This window comes from Gopherus flavomarginatus, chromosome 6 (genome assembly GCF_025201925.1).
Source record: "Gopherus flavomarginatus isolate rGopFla2 chromosome 6, rGopFla2.mat.asm, whole genome shotgun sequence".
NCBI lineage: Eukaryota > Metazoa > Chordata > Testudines > Testudinidae > Gopherus > Gopherus flavomarginatus.
In genome coordinates this window covers 121516683-121529726 of record NC_066622.1, presented here as the reverse complement: position 1 = coordinate 121529726, position 13044 = coordinate 121516683, and the positions used below count along the sequence as shown (strand labels likewise).

The 13044-nt window shown below is 38.6% G+C and overlaps 1 protein-coding gene across 7 annotated transcripts in view; it reads right to left on the bottom strand.

Moving 5' to 3' along the window:
* The window catches only part of ATE1 (arginyltransferase 1), a 180566-nt gene that overhangs the window by 110267 nt on the left and 57255 nt on the right, over nt 1-13044 (bottom strand). For 6 of the 7 annotated variants that reach the window (XM_050959005.1, XM_050959009.1, XM_050959003.1 and 3 more), the window contains one exon: nt 9158-9190. The exons of the other annotated variant lie outside the window; for it this stretch is intronic. In XM_050959005.1, the coding sequence (XP_050814962.1) occupies nt 9158-9190 (33 nt within the window). The remainder of the gene's footprint in view (nt 1-9157; nt 9191-13044) is intronic. 7 annotated transcript variants of the gene reach the window in all.

Below are 13044 nucleotides of genomic sequence, written 5' to 3'. Positions count from 1 at the left end.
AAGTTTGCCTACCCCTGCTCTAGCATTTTGAATGTGCCCCAGTTTTAAAATACTTATAGCAGAAGAGTGTAAGGCTATGGTATAGCGGGGTCATCACCCTGCTCCAGCCCTGAAGGACTTAAAAACAGCCCTGGGAAAGGGCTGTCCCGGGGCGCCAATAGGAAAAGACTGAGAGGCAGCCAATCAGGACCACGCTGGGCCCTGTAAAAGAGCTGAAGGGCCAGAAGGCAATGGAGTCTTGCTCCGGCCTTGGAGGGAGACAGGCCTGGCTGCCTGGGGACAGTGTACTGGACAGAGCAATACTGGGAAGCTCCAGCCTGTCAACTCCCCAGGCTGAGGCCTTGGGTCAAGGCCTAAACAGGTACTGGGGCTGCAGGGATGTAGCCCGGGATTAGGCAGAGGCAGCTGGTCCAACCTCCTTGCCAATGATGAGTGGCCATTACAGATTGCAGTTTACCCCAGTGAGCAGGGGCTAGATGATGACTGGCAGTAGCCACTGAGGCAAGGTGGGTTTAGAGAGTTGGGAATTCCAAAGGGAGGGCAGACCCAGAGAGCAGAGGTATTACTGGGGCAGAACCCCAAGGTAAAGGGCACCGGGGTCCAGGAAGGACTCAGGGCCAGCAGCAGGCGAGACACCTGGCCAGCAGAGGGCACTCCGAGACTGAAAAAAGCTAATTCCCAGACAACCAGCAGGAGGCACCACATCAGTGAGTCATCTCTTTGCTACATGAGTTATATACTTATGAACGTTTTTTTTATAATGAGTGATTTGAGTTCATTTTGGAACACTAAATTTCCCTGAATTTGTCCAACACAGATCAAATATCTGTCTAACACAGATCAAACTGCTGGTCTTTAATCAAGAAAGTTGTCAGAATGTTCTGTAATAACATTCCTATTAGTTTTATAGCTGAAGTTTATAGAGCAAATTACTACAGGTCTGTTGCATCTTACGTGCATTTAACATGCGCGATTTCAGCTTTACACGGTCGGTAAAAACAAAAAAAAACAAACAATTTTAATATTGTACCTGCAGTGCGGGCGATTCTGCCCGCCATTCAACTCAATGTAATTTTGACTATACGCAGTTTTTGCTTTATGCGCTAACCACGGAACGGAACCCCCGCGTAAGATGAGACTCGCCTGTACTTACTTTTTAATTTGATTTCTCTTGCCTAGGTTGGAACAAAAACAGAAAAGGAAATATCCTTACTGAGGTAAAATTTCAAAGCTACCTTCAGAAGAAAACAAGGTAGTTGTCCAAATATCCTCATATCTTGTTTTTAAGGTTCCTTACACAAGTATAACTCTCTCCTCCATACAGGAGGCAGAAGTAATAGCCATTAGAAACTCACTTTAATAGATAGAAACTTAAGGATGAAGATTCAAAGGGAAATAGAGAAGGTTCTCACAACCTTTGAAGGACTAAGGATCCCCACTGAAAGAAGTAGCCTAACCTGGGGTCTAAGGTAAGTGACTGGCTTAAGTAATCTATGGAAATGCTACAAAATTTTGACAAGCATCCCTAGTAATGAATCTTAATGGAACTAGGATACTGATTTATCAGACTTCTCTTGTAAGAACGCATAGGAACAGGCATAAATTCAAAGAAACTGCCTGGTGACACCTTGTTACTGTTGATTCACAGTGAAAACTGTAGAAAGCTGGCTGACGACATCATCAGCGTCCAAAGGTGTCTGGTGCAGAGCCTGCTTTTGCATTTGCTTCTGTTGGCTTGAGAGTTATGACCCTGGCTACTCCCTTCAATTTTTCTCTTGCCCCAGCCTACATGGCTTGAGCAAGGGGGCTCTGTATCGGCTCTGGACCTCCCGAGGAAGGGGATGCCTCACTTCTTTACAGTTCTGCATCCAGGGGCACTTGGAAGAAGTGAGGCGTGAGAAGTGAGGTCCCAACTAGGCCCCATCTTTCCCTCTGCTTCTCAACGCTGCAATATCTTCTGAGGCTACTTCTGTTTTCATTTCATCTTGTCCTTTTACAGAGGCTTGTATGATCCTACTCAGTTTATTCTGCAAGATTCTCATATCTTTTTTAATCTCAGATAGAATGACATCAAAGGTCTAATCCATTGGTTGCTCTAGTTACAATGTATTTAATTCAGAGTGGTAGCCATGTTAGTCTGTATCAGCAAAAAGAACAAGGAGTACTTGTGGCACCTTAGAGACTAACACATTTATTTAGGCATAAGCTAAAACCCATGAAACCCACTGCATGCAGTGGAAAATACAGTAGGAAGATACATATACACATTGAACATGAAAAAATGGGGGTTGCCAAACAACTCTAACAAGACTAATCAATTAAGGTAGGCTATTATCAGCAGGAGAAAAAAAAATGTTAGTGATAATCAGGATGGCCCATTTCAAACAGTTGACAAGAAGGTATTAGTAACAGTAGGAGAAAAAATTGCATGGGGAAATAGTTTTTACTTTGTGTAATGACCCATCCACTCCCAGTCTTTATTCAAGCCTAATTTAATGGTGTTCAGTCTGCAAATTAATTCCAGTTCTGCAGTTTCTCGCTGGAGTCTGTTTTTGAAGTTTTTTTTGTTGAAGACTTGTGACTTTTAGATCTGTAACGGAGTGACCAGGGAGGTTGAAGTGTTCTTTGACTGGTTTTTGAATGTTATAATTCTTCATGTCTGATTTGTGTCCATTTATTCTTTTACATAGAGACTGTCCGGTTTGGCCAATGTATATGGCAGAGGGACATTGCTGGCACATGATGGAATATATCACATTGGTAGATGTGCAGGTGAATGAGCCTCTGATGGTGTGGCTAATGTGATTAGGTCCTATGATGGTATCTAAATAGATATGTGGACAGAGTTGGCAACGGGCTTTGTTCCAAGGATAAGTTCTTGGGTTAGTGTTTTTGTTGTGTGGTTGCTGGTGAGTATTTGCTTCAGGTTGGGAGGCTGTCTGTAAGTGAGGACTGGCCCGTCTCCCAAGTTCTGTGAGAGTGAGGGATTGTCCTTCAGGATAGGTTGTAGATTCTTGATGATGTGCTGGAGAGATTTTAGTTGGGGGCTGAAGGCAACGGCTAATGGTGTTCTGTTACTTTCTTTGTTGGACCTGTCCTGGAATAGGTGACTTCTAGGTATTCTTCTAGCTCTATCAACCTGTTTTTTCACTTCAGCAGGTGGGTATTGTAGTTTTAAGAACACTCGATAGAGATCTTGTAGGTGTTTGTCTCTGTCTGAGGGATTGGAGCAAATGTGGTTGTATCTTAGAGCCTGGCTGTAGACAATGGATCGTATGGTGTGGTCTGGATGAAAGCTGGAGGCACGTAGGTAAGTATAGTGGTCAGTAGGTTTCCGGTATAAAGTAGTGTTTGCGTGACCATCGCTTATTAGCACTGTAGTGTCCAGGAAGTGGATCTCTTGTGTGGACTGGTCCAGGCTGAGGTTGATGGTGGGAGGGAAATTGTTGAAATCATGGTGGAATTCCTCAAGAACTTCTTTTCCATGCGTCCAGATGATGAAGATGTCATCAATGTAGTACAAGAAGGGTAGGGGCATTAGGGGACGAGAGCTGAGGAAGCGTTGTTCTAACTCAGCAATAAAAATGTTAGCATACTGTGAGGTCATGCAGGTACCCATAGCAGTTCCGCCGAATTGAAGGCATACAATTGTCCCCAAATGTGAAACAGTTGTGGGTGAGGACAAAGTCCAAGTTCAGCCACCATGTTTGCTGTGACATTATCGGGGATACTGTTCCTGATGGCCTGTAGTCCATCTCTGTGTGGAATGTTGGTGTAGAGGGCTTCTACATCCATAGTGGCCAGGATGGTGTTTTCTGGAGGATCACCAATGGACTGTAGTTTCCTCAGGAAGTCAGTGGTGTCTTGAAGATAGCTAAGAGTGCTGGTAGCGCAGAGCCTGAGGAGAGAGTCTACATAGCCAGACAATCCTGCCCTCAGGGTGCCAATACCTGAGATGATGGGGTGTCCAGGATTTCCAGGTTTATGGATCTTGGGTAGCAGATAGAATACCCCTGGTCGGAGTTCTAGGGGTGTGTCTGTGCAGATTTGTTCCTGTGCTTTTTCAGGGAGTTTCCTGAGCAAATGGTGTAGTTTCTTTAGGTAACCCTCTGTGGGATCAGAAAGTAATGGCCTGTAGAATGTGGTGTTAAAGAGCTGCCTAGCAGCCTCTTGTTCATATTCTGACCTATTCATGATGACGACAGCATCTCCTTTGTCAGCCTTTTTGATTATGTCGTCAGAGTTGTTCCTGAGGCTGTGGATGGCATTGTGCTCTGCACAGTTGAGCTTATGGGGCAAGTGATACTGTTTTTCCACAACTTCAGTCCGTGCACGTCAGCGGAAGCATTCTTTATAAAGTCCAGTCTGTTGTTTCAACCTTCAGGATGAGTCCACGCAGAATCCTTCTTTTTGTAGTGTTGGTAGCAAGGTTTCTGTGGATTAGAGTACTGTTCAGAGGTGTGTTGAAACATTCCTTCAGTCGGAGACGTCGAAAGTAGGATTCCAGGTCACCACAGAACTGTATCATGTCCGTGGGGGTGGAGGGGCAGAAGGAGAGGCCCCGAGACAGAACAGACTCTACAGCCGGGCTAAGAGTATAGCTGAATAAATTAACAATATTGTTGGGTGAGTTAAGGCCACTACTGTTGTGGCCCCTTGTGGCATGTAGTAGTTTAGATAATTTAGTGTCCTTTTTCCTTTATAGAGAAGCAAAATGTGTGTTTAAATGGCTTGTCTAGTTTTTGTAAAGTCCAGTCGCATGTGTTAGACTTTACAAAAACTAGACAAGCCATTTACCAATGTCTCCATCTGTATGTGGGGGGAAAGGCGAAGGATAAGATCTTAAAAGGAAAAAGCTCACAACCAATGTCTCCTCAGCTATAGTCACTTAGCACTAAAACTGGTTAAACGAAGAGTTAAAGATGATGGCCACTACACAGCAATGCAACTAAAGACTGTGGAGAGCAAAGGATGGACAAAAACATGATGGGCTGAATAAGGAGGGTGAAAAGTTTTTATATTGATTGGTCCTGGCCTTGTGACCAGTGAAGACAGGAAGAACGAGGAATACAGACTAACACAACTACCGCTCTGATAGAAAACAGGAAGAAACTGCACTGAAAACTGACATAAAAAAAAAATCAGTTATTTTTATCACAAATTGTAAGTAAGGGCCAACAGGATATACTATAGAATTACCTTATATACCAATCCCATTAATCTTAGTTCTTCTAAAACATCAGAAATGTATTGACTATCAGTTTTCTGAACAGCATGAATATAAAAAGGTCAGATATAAAAATTAGAATTTGTGTTGGAGCACAAACTTTTTCTTAGTTCTATTCTTCTAAAATATAAACCACATATTTTAAGCATTTCATAATAAATCAACCCTTAAATTTAACTTCTTAAATAGTAACCCATGACTTTTTTGGGGTGGAGGATGGGGATTAATTAAGTAGCATGTTTAAATATTTTTAGAAGAGGCGGTCAAGAGAAGAAAATAGTTGTCCAGCCAGCAAACCAGCAGTCACAAGCACATTCATTCCTCACCCTGAAGGTTTAGCAAAACATGTAAGCAGTGCTTGCTCTGAAAGCTAGTTTGACTGGTGCACTTTAGAAGGCTGATGGCAAATCTATGGCACAGCATTGTCAATGCTAGTAACAGGTGTCTTGCATAAAGTTCTGAACCTGAAATGAGGTGATGAGACAAAGCGAGGGAAAGACAGGGCAAAAAGACTATAAAGAAGCAACATAAGTGGCCTGGGAAGAGGACAGATAGGAAGGCTTGTAAAAGGGGGAAAGCAAACTAATGAGGGTAACAAAAAGATAACAAAAACCGACTAAGATTTGCTGATTACCAAAAATCTATTTAACAACTATGCTTAATAAAGATTTGCTAACATCACAACCATTTGGAACTTCAGAAGATCGTTTACTGTAGTCCTCCTTTTGTCCCCACTCTTGGTATTTTTGTAAGGTAAATTCTCATTTCAGCACAGAGAGGACTTCATGTACAAACTCTTACTTGACATTGCAACTTCCTGTTTTAAGAGCATTGCATTTTCTCCAAGTAAACAGCAATGAGTACTACAAGAGAGTGTCATCATTGATATGCTTATTTCTACTCATTGAATAAAATTCTTAGCTATTCTGCTAATATTTATATGGCAGATTGCTGTGCATTGTACCACACCATCAATCTTGCTCTTGTCTAGATAGACTGAAGGGGCACCAAAATCTTTAGCAGTGATAAAGAACTGAATGCTTTTTATATAGTCTTAGTGGGGAAAATAGGATGGTTCTCTTTACAGAGTGTGAAAGGAAATAATATTTTAATTCATTTTTAACATTTGATGGCAATACCTCAAGACTGAATTAAGTAATAAAGGCACGAAGTATAAAATGAGTGGGAAGACTATTTTAATATAGGTACTTGCTGCAGCTATTACAGATTAAAAATTCAAAACAAATTCAAACTCACTTAAGGTTTTGTTTTGAATTTTTTTCACCCTCAAAATGGAAGAAGCTGCATCCTACTGGATTGGCTTGTGGAAATCGTTTCAGAATAGAGAATTTCAAGAATCCTTTGGCCTCAGATATACAACCCCTTTTATTTAACTTCATCTAATTGAAGACATCTGTAAGTGGTGCCACACAAAATTTAATTCAAGCTTGGAAACGTCAATAAAAAATGTCTGTAAGAAAGAATACTAGCATAAACCTAGCAGGGAAGCGTACATCAGCATCTATGCAGCCATACAAAATTAGAAATATAATGGAAATCTGCTGCCTGAGTTGACGAGGTGATAAAAGCCCTTTTCCTATAAAGTCTAATGAGCTCTATTAGTCTTCAGCTTGCAGGAATGTAAAGGGGGGTGGATTCAGCGGAGAAAAGTAACAAACTCTCCACACATGGCTTCATTCAAACTGCAACATATCAAATTACTGGTGTAATTACTATAACCTGACAATTTCATTACCATCATGTGGTTGTTAACTCTTTAAGACATACAAAGACAGTACCACATTTTTGTTTCCTAGTATTTGTTCTGGAAATGAAGTAATCTCAATCATCATTCCAAACTGTGAACTCCTTGCTCAGTTCTCAGTCACTAGTCCTGGATTCCTCTTTAGAACAAAAGCAGATAAGATTAAAAAGTGATGTGTTCACTTAATCTTCCTTTACTTCACAATAAACCAGTTTTTACAAACAAACTGCCAAAAAGGTAAAAAATCTTTCTGAAAATATTTCTTAACGTTGATTTTGCTTTTTGCTCATTTCTAGTTTATTTGTATTGACATAATAACCCAAAGGATGACATGAGATATTATGCACAGCCTCTTTCCCCAGCCCGCCCTCCTCCCCTCCAAGTATTCTTCCATGGTTTTAATTCTTACAAGAAAAACGATATTCAGCAAACTGAGGCTGACAGATTAGCCACTTTCTAGAAACCTGCTAGTGAACTTACTTTAAACCAGCAGAAGATCCATGTAACAAGCATGCATTTAGGAACCAGGGACTAGCTGTCAGGCTGTGCTAAATACTTCTGCCAGCAATGAGAGCAAAGGAACAGAAAATTGGTGATCACATATAATCATAAGCATGTGAGCACAGTAAAGATCTCAGAGCCAGTTAGGCCCTGTAAACTATTGTGCTTTTAACATCTTGTGAAAATTTTCACTTACGCAAAGATTGTCCTGGTAACAGCCATCCTGGTTTGGCATGCAGGCCCCAACATTAAAAGAGTGGATCTTGAAAAGGTTAAAGTCTTATTGTACAATGTCACAACAATGGGATTGAGATGGCCAGAATAAAAAAATCATGCTAGCCAAATTTCTGCAAACCCAACTGATGCAATAACCAACTTACCATTTGCATCCCTTTTAAGCAAAAACGAGGATGACTTATTTTAAAAAAGGATCTCTTTATAGACCTAGTGAGCAACCACAACCTTACTACATGGTGCGTCCTCAAAAGTGGCTTAAGGCTGTGCACTGGAGATGGACTCTTAAGGAAGGAAGAGAAAGGAGTTTGTTGATGGCTGAGGAAGTTAATTGCAGCATAGAACCAAACAGGCATATTCCTCAATTATTAAATTTATTATTTGTTTTGTTTTATCTTGGATTGGACTGTAGTAACAGAGTCAGAGAATCAGTTAAGAGGACAAAAACCAGACACTGCAACTGATAAACATTAACATAAACAATTTAAAATAAAACACACAGCTCCTCACTTGTTAAACCATCCTTTTGTAGGGACAAACACTCACTGAGGCTTGGTGCCATTAACATATGATATTACTATAGAACATGTTTCGCAATTAGCATATAAAATAAGCCTAGTCTTCAGAATACCAGGTGTCCTAAGTAGCACTGAATGATAAATGTCCTATGTGGGGGTTGGGGAAAGCAGATTAACACAATGAAAACTTTAGAATTTTACTTCACTTCTGCCCCTTTAATCCCCCTCAAAATATGCCAAGAAACCTTGCTAGACTGGCAATGAAGTTGATGTTGCTGGAATGCAGGGCCAGAAGGCCCTACCCTCTATAATGTTTGAGGGGCACTAATGATGCCCTTAATAATTTGATAACTTCCTCTCTCAGACTATGGATAGATTCTGCATTAGTGACTACTACTGAAGAGAAGAGGGAAAAGATAGCATGGCAGTTATAACATTCAATCAGATACCCGGCCATTATTAAAAAAGCAAACACAAAAAATCCAACCACGATTTTTTAACATTAACTTAAATCAAAATCAATCAGAAATGTAGATGTCTTATTATCCTTTCATGACCTGATTCTACAATCCTGAAGAGCTTTGCTTGACCAAGGGCTTCCAGGTTTTGCCTCAATTTATGCAATCCCCAATACTAAAATATAGGTGTATTGTGTATACTAGAGTCAATGGGTGGATTTATCAAAAGAGCCTTAAGGAGTTAAGGTAACCAACTCCTACGGAAATTCAAAAGAAGAATGTGCCTCTCCCATAAGCGCCTTTAAAAATCTCAGCCTATGCCCCTTACAGATGTCCTTTTATTGTAATACCTACATAATGATCTGGTGGAAGTACAGTTTACAGAAGGCAGAAGAAACCAAGATACCCTGGCATTAAACAATTCCAAAGTTTAGAATTAGGATTAAATTCATACCTCAAGTGGAGAATCGCAGAGGAATCTTGTGAACTGCATGGGACGGATTTACCAGAAGCACAATCCCCAGAGAATAGTCAGAACAAACAGAACACACAAAACAGAAACAAGAGAATGTTAGCACTGAAGTTAAATTTTCTCTGTTAATTTGAATACACTGAAGTCTATGCAGTTTTGTTTTCCAAAATAAATCACTGAAAGTAAAAGCTGCTGATTCCATAAATTGAAATAAACCTTCCAAAAATATACCACTGTATGTCTTATTTACCATTACTAGAAGATAAAACTTGAACTCATTTTACAAAACATTTGAAATCTTCTGTTAAACACAAAACTCAGGCAAAAATACAAAATTGCCAGAAGGGCCTAAAGAAAGCTACATAAAATTATAGTTACATATACAAAGTCTGCTTCTGGTTTATTTTTATTCTCAATCCATGCCCTGAACAAGCTCAAAGTTCCTCTTCCCACCCCCATACCTCTTGCTCCTCCATCCCCTCGACTAGTGGTGCAGCTTTTCCTACCATCCTTACCACTAAAGCACCTTTTCTTGGCCTTCCTGTTTGGTGGTAGAGATTAGTCAAATCTTAACATTTACAGGCAGAACATCATAGTCATAAATGTGCCTGCTCAGTTCCATGAAAGCCAACTTTCTGAAAGTGCAAGTGTTATCAAAACTAGAGTTTTTCTTCAACATATACTGATGTGCCACAAATAGTTTGACGTAAAAGGAGAAATTCAAACAGAAAGATTGTGATCGTGTTCAAGATTAAAAAAAAAAAAAAAAAAGACTACAAACGTACAATAATGTAATTTAGCTAATGCCATTTATCTTCTAAATAAAGCAGCATAACTTTTACTTATTTTGCACATGTATTTGTCAATATTTTAAAGATACTACAGGTATCGGTGTATCCCAAAATGATTTTTTTAAATATAATCTATTTATTTAACAGATAGCATTATGTTGTGCAGTTTGATTCACTCCTCCCCTAATTAATTTACTATGATTGATGTAGGCAAAGGATGAAGGAGTATATGTACGGTACCATTGATAAACGGACTTCCCATGGCAAATTATCTCTCTTAGAACAGAATAAGGTACAAAAATGTCAACATTGTCAACATGTAAACTACACTGGCATTGTTGACCTTGAGCCAAAGTGCTATACATATCCTAAATAAACCCTTACTTATGAAAGTCAGTGTTTGTACAGGCAAACAGCTGTAAAACAGATCACTTAAAAATTAACTCCAGCCTCCTGAAGCTGCATAAACCTGCAATACACTAATTGGAGAATCAGTGAAGTACTAACTGAGTAGTCAGTCATAACCCTGTATTACGGTATACAAGAAAAGACTGATTCTACAGTAAATTAATCAAGAGCTCAACAGAAATAAAATTTAAGATTTTTCCTAGGACACTAATTTTGTTTACATTTTCTCCCAAACACATAATATCATGTTAACCTACAAATGAATGGTAAATATTTAGACATGTGCTTTAAGGAATGTCTATAAACAGCTGCTGAGGACAAGGGAACTGTGTGTTGTCTATAATTAGCCCTTTCAGATATGCTCACAAGGATTGGTTCAACACCCTGAGTAATTCTGAGTTTTATTGCAGAGGCATGGGAAAATGTATGGTTGTAATATTCTAATTCTACTTCTGGATTCTGAAAAAAAGCACACGTTTTATGTTTTCCAAAGAGCCATTCAAAGTTGAGGCACACAGGCTAAAAAGGGGGCAGAGATTTATAAATTCCTACATTGCTTGTCTGTTTTCTATGACCTTGATATCAATCATTATAGCTAATAGTTTCAGAAGGATCTGGCACCAGAAAAAAAAAAGTTGTTAATTTTGATGTCAGAAGACCCCCATAGTTCTTAATCTGTAACTCTAGCTTTATGGTGCAAGTTATACCCTATGGGTAAATAGGTTGAGCCAAAGACACTTTTCAAACAGTTTTATTGATTAAGGCCCTACTGTGCAATTCATTTGATTTTAAAAAACATTTTTTTATCTTAACCTAAAACTTCGTTTCAACAGCCAAAACTGCCACTCGCCAGAGAGCATATGTTGCCACAGTTATCTATATACTGTTTGTCATAAATGCAGTCTCACTACCACAGCTACCCCAGATCATTAAAGATAAAAGTCAGCTTCCAAGAAAATATTGGAAACACAGAAGCAGCCTTTCTACTGGAGAAGTAATAACTCAGAATTATTTCACAATCTTATGTGAAACTAACTATTCCAAGTCATCCACTTGATTTCTTATCTAATTATTGCACGTTACTTTCCTCATCTATTCATATCTGCTAAAGCTTTCATATTAAATTATACATCTATTGATTTAACTTTCCTGACATTTTACCTAAGAAAGTCAAATATTTTAAAGAAGCAAGGAACTGATTGTTCCATAGAACCTGCAAATCTAAGATTTAATGAACTCCATATTTATAATTTCAGAAAAATCAACATAAATTGTTTAATATAATCCAGGAGCATAACACACTGTAAGTAAATTTACGAAACTTAGTTTCCAATCTAAATGTAAACATTTAGATAACTTCTGTTTACCTTTCAGTTCCACATGATTTTCAGTTAACAACAAACTATAATAATTGCAATTAGGAAGTAGGCTTCACCAGATCAGTGCTTCAAATTCACCAAAATAGAATGATAGTGAAGATATAGACAAATATTAACAAATAGCCCAAACAAACAACCAATAAGCTCTCCAACATATTTTACATAAGAATCTCTCTAAAACTAGCAGTGCCATGTTTTTTACTGTAATCGTAAATAAGTGATTCAATGATGCTGTAATTTTTGGCAGCAGTGGGCCTGGTGAGAGGCAGAAAGGTTGTTAAATTTTGATGGATGCCCACATCTGCTATTCACTTTCATAAAAAATGCACTCTGACCAGCAATACAAAGGTAATTTTTTTGGGTTCAGATTCACCCAATTTGAAGAGGAGGTCTGAAGTTAGCCATGAATGTAGAATTCAAGTTCATTCTCATATGCAAGACAATTAAACACATTTCTAAAGCGCCGCCCCAAATGCAGGCGGTAAGTCGCCACAGTGCCTGCATTTATTTAGCATAAACCTTTTATCAACAGTTATTTGCAAATATTACTGGACATCTTTTGGCAAGTGCAAACTTTTCTAATGTTAACCTCAGATAAACCAATAACTTTCAGTCTTTTATACAGTGAACAATTATAAAATGAGTGCTACATTAATTTATCATCATAATCCAATTATTATTATAAATTGCCTACCACTACCAAAAAACTCTTGGGGAATTAATTTAAAACAAAATACAACTGAGAATAAAAAACAGATGAATATTCTACCAAAAAGCCACATTAAGAAAGCAATACTTTAAAAAAGGTATAGAAAGAACGTAGGGAAGTTTTTGTTTTAATCCAAAGAAACCAGTAGAAAAGATAAATACATGCTTCTAGAAAAATAAGTTTTCTGACTTTTTAGTGGGAAATTATGAGCTGCATCTGATGTTATGGGGAAATGACACCTACTTCTAACAACATGGGTTCTTTAAAAGCAAAATAGTAACCATAAATCCAATGTATATAGCATGTATGGGGAAAGGGTTAGCTCTCAGTCTTGCTTCATATTAATGATTGTATAGTGATTTGAGCTCTTCAGAGGGAAGGAAAGGAATATTCTTTTTGACAGTGTTAGTTGTTTGCTTATCTTTGCAATTCATTTTCAAAAACAGAGGCAGATTAATAGCTGCCAGTTTCCCTTGGGGAAACAGGGTTATCTGTGAACTTAATCTTTGAACAGAGTTTTAACATTTAAAATGGAAGATGCCAAACTCTCAGCCCTGAAAACTAAAGTGATCTATCTTCACC